At 43.5% G+C, this 6,340-nt stretch overlaps 1 protein-coding gene across 1 annotated transcript in view; it reads left to right on the top strand.

Annotated features, from left to right (window-relative positions):
* Wdfy3 (WD repeat and FYVE domain containing 3) overlaps positions 1-6,340 on the top strand; it is a 216,963-nt gene that overhangs the window by 129,048 nt on the left and 81,575 nt on the right. Inside the window, exons 21-23 of the mRNA XM_026785032.1 lie at positions 645-826; positions 2,583-2,814; positions 4,249-4,409. Coding sequence (XP_026640833.1) covers positions 645-826; positions 2,583-2,814; positions 4,249-4,409 — 575 coding nt within the window. The remainder of the gene's footprint in view (positions 1-644; positions 827-2,582; positions 2,815-4,248; positions 4,410-6,340) is intronic.

Genomic DNA, 6,340 nt, shown 5'->3' with positions numbered 1-6,340 from the left:
TGGGAGGAGCTGGGGTGGGAGGAGAAAGGGAAGGGGAAGATGTGGGAGGAGCTGGGGTGGGAGGAGAAAGGGAAGGGGGAGATCTGGGAGGAGCTGAGGTGGGAGGAGAAAGGGAAGGGGGAAGATCTGGGAGGAGCTGAGGTGGGAGGAGAAAGGGAAGGGGAAGATGTGGGAGGAGCTGAGGGTGGGAGGAGAAAGGGAAGGGGGAGATCTGGGAGGAGCTGAGGTGGGGCGGGAAGGAGAAAGCAAAAGGAAGGGAGTACTGTGGTAATTAAATTACAGTCTCAAAAATAAAGAACAAAGATAAGAAAAGAAAATTCTCACTTTCCTGTCATCTTACTGTTTACATTGTGTAAACCTGTTGCTAGCACGGTGTGACTAGTCACATATCAGGCAGAAGTGGGGAGAGCAGAGAAACATGTAGAGTTGGGGAAGCTGGCAGAAGATAACTGTAGGACAAGGTTTTCCCAGAAAGCAAGAGCTTACAACCGGCGATGCCTTCCACACAGAGCCATGCAGAGCTGCTGTCCTGAGATTCTGGGCAGGATGGTCTATGGGATGAGCAGCATGCCTTCCTCTGATGCTGATGGTTACAGAACAGGGGCAGTGTGGGCATGCGCTCTGACTCTTTCCCTCTGCTGTAGTTGATGACTTCAGTGAAGAGTCCTCCTTCTATGAGATTCTCCCGTGCTGTGCCCGCTTTCGATGTGGAGAACTGATAGTGGAAGGACAGTGGCATCATCTGGTTCTGCTGATGAGCAAAGGCATGCTGAAGAACAGCACCGCGGCCCTCTATATCGACGGGCAGCTCGTCAGCACCGTGAAGGTAAGCATTCTGCATCGGGAAACACAGCCCTTCTCAAGCCAGCTCCTGAGAGAAGGTGACGGGGCATGTGCGCGTCGGCAGACGGGTGCGTGTGCGTGCGTGCGTGCGTGTGTACGTACATGTGTACGTATGTGGAGGCCAGCCGATGACTTTGGGTGTCTTCCTCTGTTGCTCACCACTCTGTTTCTAAGACAGGGTCCCTCTAAACCTAGAGCTCACAGAATGACTAGGTTGGTTAGTACCAGCATCTGTGAGCCTTCCTCCTCCACCTCTCTGGTGCTGCTCACTGATGCAGGCCACCATGCCTGGGTTTCCCTTGGGTGCTTATGCTGTGGGAAGGCGTGGGGATGTATCAAGAATGTCACACTCTAGTATTCATGAGCACTGGGAAGGAGGAGTAAAGAACTCCTTCCTGAATGAGGTGAATATTTTTCTCAGTTGAACGTTTCTAAACCTAAAGTTCAAAATACACCAAAATCTAAAACTTCCTGAGTGCCAGTATCATTCGCAAAAGGTGTGTGTGTGGGGGGGGGGATTTCAAAGTATTTTGAATTTTACATTTTCTGAGTAGCAAAGTTTGCATAGATATGCCAAAGTCTGGAAAATCTGTCTAAAGCACTTCCAGTTCAGACTAAATCGATCTAAAGCATTTCCAGTCCAGGCTGTAAGCTGTCCTTACTTTGAACAGAATTCAGCAAGGTTAAAATTCTTAACTTGTGTGAGACAGTGTCCATCTTACACTGATGTTATTTGAGAGAATAACGAAAGCAAATTAGTCTCCTTGTGTGAAAACATCAGCTTCCTGGAATCATCTTCTTCTCCGGTGGTAGTAATGTTTTATCGTGACATTCTGTGCCAATGAGAAGGATGCCAGACTTCCCATTGCAGTATTCGCTGATTCCTTGGTGTATGGTGGTGTTTAACGTGAGTCTCTGGACTGCTAGCTTCCTCTTTATTCACGCTATTGTGTCGCCAGCTTTTAGGATTGAGAGGCACACGGCAGCATTACACACACATGTCCAAGTACACACGTCTACTGAGAGTAGTCAGGCTGGCATGGACATGTGGGTCCTCACCACCATGTTCTGACAACACTGGGATCATTCTTTAATAATGTAAAATTTTGGGTATGATCTGAGTTTGGCTGATGTTATGGAAAATAAATCAGTGGCAATGTCCCTCACCTGTCACAGAAGCTACCGTTACAGGCAGACCCTTAATTTCTCATCTCTTACACCCTACTGAAATATATATTTATTTAAAATGAGTTGATTGATAATTAAGATGTCTCATCAGTAAACAAAACATTTTCAACTCTGAGAATGTCAATCAACCATGCCTATCTTCTGTTGAGATAATATATGTGCATATGAATTATAGATTTTATTTTTCTTACTATTAAGATACTTTTAATCAGTAATTTTCATTAGACTCACATAAAAAGTGGTTTCATCATAGAACTGTGAACTCTACATTTTCAAAGAAGCATCATTAATCTGATAATTAGACCACAGGCAGTGAGTGATAGTAGCCCTATATTTAATTGTTGCCATTTCTCTATATAATACTTTGTGAGAATCTGATGACAAATTTCTGCAGTGAGCACTCAGTTACAGACGGTAGAATCTTGCCCTTGGATTCTCAACTTGGTTTGAATATGTGGTGTGGTCCTGGGATAATGAGAACACATAGAACGTAAAAGTAGTCATTCCTGGGTTCCAAGTTTTCGCCGTCTCGCCTTGTGTCTTCTCTGCAGTTGCATTATGTCCACAGCACTCCTGGAGGCTCCGGCTCAGCAAATCCCCCAGTGCTGAGCACAGTCTACGCCTACATCGGGACGCCGCCTGCACAGCGCCACACTGCGTCACTGGTTTGGCGCCTGGGGCCCACTCACTTCTTAGAGGAAGTTCTACCTCCTTCCAGTGTCACCACTATCTATGAACTCGGACCAAATTACGTTGGAAGTTTCCAGGCTGTCTGCGTGCCATGTGAGTAACTTAGCCTCAGTTCTGCACACTGTATGGGACATAACTTCTGCAGCAAGATTCGTGTGTGTGTAGGACTGGGTATGTGCTTTTTAATTGTATCGATCACTCCTGTTGAAAGTGCTCTTCTCGGGTTGAGGATATAGCTCAGGATTAGTGTTTTGCTGCCATGTCTAGGTTCCCAGCATCACAAATAAATTGATAGAGAAAACAAAATATAGAGCCAGGCAGTGGTGAGACCTGCCTTTAATCCCAGCATTTGGGAGGCAGAGGCAAGTGGATCTCTGTGAGTTTAAGGCCAACCTGATCTACAAGAGCTAGTTCCAGGACAGCCCAGGGCTACATGGAGAAACCCTGTCTCGGAAAACCAAAAGAAGAAAGGAAAAAAAAGAGAAAATATAGTACTCCTTTTCACAATCACACTGCACTTTTCTGATTCCTTATCTACTCGCTAATTTCCCATGTTTTCTTCTTGGATTAAAGATGAAGATTTTGGTCAACTTCAATCCTATTTTCTTTATGTTACTTCTATCACATGAAGCAATTTAAATATTAAATGTTTAAAAAAGAACAAGTGGGTCCAATAAACAAAATTCTCAAGATTAAAGCTATCACTCCTAATAATCCGTTTTCTGAAATCCGTTTTTGAGTACAGTTTACTTGTGACACCCAGGTGTGTCACATCTGCCTTGTTCTTGTTCTGATTTCACTCATGGTCTCAGAGACCTTAGTTATGACAGAGAAGTTCTAAATACTAACTAACTTGATGATTGAGTACTTTGTTTACTCAGCCTTGTGTCTGATGAGAGCCGACCCTGTGCTCAGTGGGTTAATATCCCCAAGGGCCTTGTTCTCTGCTCCGCCTCATGCATATTTATTTCTCTCAAAGCAGTATCTCAGTTCCTACCATTTTCACTTCCATTTCATCAGTGTAGGAACTGAGGCAGAGACAGACAGACAAATAGATTTACAACATAGATTCTCAGTAGTAAAGCAGGATTTCAAAATGTGTGTTCTTCCCACCAAGGTACACAGTCCTGTTCCAAGGGGCGTGGGGGATGTGGGTGAGAGCGCTTGGTAAGCAGAGCTGCCGACGCCCATGCATTCTTACGCCTTCCCATGCAGAATGGAGTGTTTGATGGTTTGTTAGATGGAGTTTTCATCCCTTTGCCCCCTGTGCAGTAGGCCTGATGGTCAGGTTCGGTAAGAGTAAAACGGTGTAGGCTTGTATGACTGACAGCCCCTTTCCTATACTGTAGTCACAGAAATAGACAAGAGCTAAAAAGGCAAAATGGCTTTGAAATCTGGCTGTCTTTTATTTCCACTTTAAAAAGTATTTAAAGCCACCCAGGCAAGAATGACAGTAAGAATAGACACTGTTCTGAGTGTGTAGAAAACTATTGGCCATTGTGATAAGACACACTTTTTCTTTTGAAGGTAAAGATGTAAAGTCTGAAGGTGTCATTCCTTCGCCTGTGTCACTAGTTGCAGAGGAAAAGGTGTCATTTGGCCTCTATGTGCTCTCCGTGTCCTCCCTAACAGTGGCGAGAATTCGGAAAGTCTATAACAAGTTAGATAGCAAAGCTATCGCTAAACAGGTAAGTGGAACGCTCTCCTAGTTCACCATGGCTGTTCTCACTGGGAGGGTGGTCCAGATGGGCCCTCAGGGTCCCTCAGAGGTGAAGCCCAATGTAGTAGAGGGCGATGTTGCTTGCTTTAAAGATGAAAACAAGGGAACATGGGCCAACAAATGTAGGCAGAAAGACAATGGGTTCTCCACAACCAATACAATGCTGCCAGTACCCTCCTAGGCTGCCAAGACCCGGTTTGTCCTCACATCTTCAAAACTAAGATCATCAAGTTAATGTTGTTCTTAGCTGGGTGGTAATTTGGTAAAGCATCCAAGAGACTGCCATGGTCTTCCTCCCTGCAGGGCAGGGTTGCTGGATGTAACTGCAACATTTGTTACTTATTTCCTCTTCTGGTGTCATTCTCTAGCTGACACAACACTTTGACCAAAAGCAGCTTATGGCAAGAAAAGGGTTATTATTTCTTGTGTTAGGTTTCAGTCCCTCACTGAATCATGGCAGGAACTCAAACAAGAAGTGGAGGAACCCTGCATGTGACTCCCTCTCAGCTTCATGCTTAGCTATTTATGCAGCTCTAGATAACTTGCCTAGGGATGGTGCCGCCCACAGTCTCACCTGCATCAATCAGTTAGTAAGACAGTTCCCCACAGACATGGCCACAGGCCAAACTGATTAGACAGTTCTCGATTGGAGACTTTCCTTCCAGGTGGTTCTAGGTTGTATCAAGTTGACAATTCAGTCAAACCAAACTATTTCCTTTGTTGTATTGTGTAGTTTTCCGATGCAGACCTGAGCATCTGAAGTGATTGTTCTCTGTGTGTTTTCTTTCTTTCTTTTTTAAACATTTGATCTCTAAAAATCAAATATGAAATACCTAGACTTTTTGAGAAATGTGTTCCCTGATTGGAATGGAAGCATTGACTCTTGAAATATAAATTCACATCTTCCACTACCTTTCAGTAATTAGATTTGCAAATACCTTTCTGCTGCATTTTCTTAGTTTTATTCTGGGGCTTTAATTAGCATATTTGTTTTCCCATATTGCCACCTTCATGTGCCATTTATATTTGGTACATTTTGCTCCTAATTTAGGCCAAACATATTTAAATATTTAGCTTAATTGGGAAACTGAGAATATCTTGCTGAGTATCACGCTTATGTTGGCAGTGGCAAGTTCAGGCTGAGTGTAGCTCAGCCGTAGAACACTTTCTTCTCACACATTCCCTAGGTGTTACCCCACGCCACAGAATGTTAAGAAGTTGAACTTTATGATCCTAAAGAACACAATTTCTAGTGTTTGTTTGATAAGTTATTAGGCTGACTGGTTTGTGCTTTCTGAGGCAAGTTCTCATTGCATAGCCCACATCGGTCTTGACCTGGATTCCTCCTGCCTTAGCCTCCTAGACACTGAAATTTTAAGCTTGGACCACCACATAGACTTCCTTTTGTTAAAAAAAAAAATACTGATATTGTTAAAATTTAAGCAAATTCAATAAAAAAAGGTTTCTCTGTGATTCTGGCTCTATGGCAGAAGAGCCTAGTCAGTATGTTTTGTATTTTCCTTATGTAGTCATGTTTCATCTGTAATCTTGGAAATTTTATACAAATAAAGCTGATTGGGTCTGGAAAAACTGCATCAACAGTATTTGTCTGCAAGGCACTGAATGGTGGACAGTCTTCAAGCCATGGGGGAGGTCTGTTCAGGAAGTCTCTCAAATATCTCTGCCATCTTTACCTCTGTCGACTGTGTTTAAAATTATTTTTATGAAATCTCATACTTTGGAAGTCCTTGCCCAATTAAAGGAAAGATTGTAAAGAAGACTCATATTTACATATTCTGTAAGTAGGAGACAGAAAGGGTTTACCCATCACAGGAGTGGTAGAAGGAGACAGAAAGGGTTTACCCATCACAGGAGTGGTAGAAGGAGACAGAAAGGGTT

Source organism: Microtus ochrogaster, linkage group LG1 (genome assembly GCF_000317375.1).
Source record: "Microtus ochrogaster isolate Prairie Vole_2 linkage group LG1, MicOch1.0, whole genome shotgun sequence".
In the NCBI taxonomy this organism is placed as follows: Eukaryota; Metazoa; Chordata; class Mammalia; order Rodentia; family Cricetidae; genus Microtus; species Microtus ochrogaster.
This window is presented reverse-complemented; position numbering and strand designations above follow the sequence as displayed.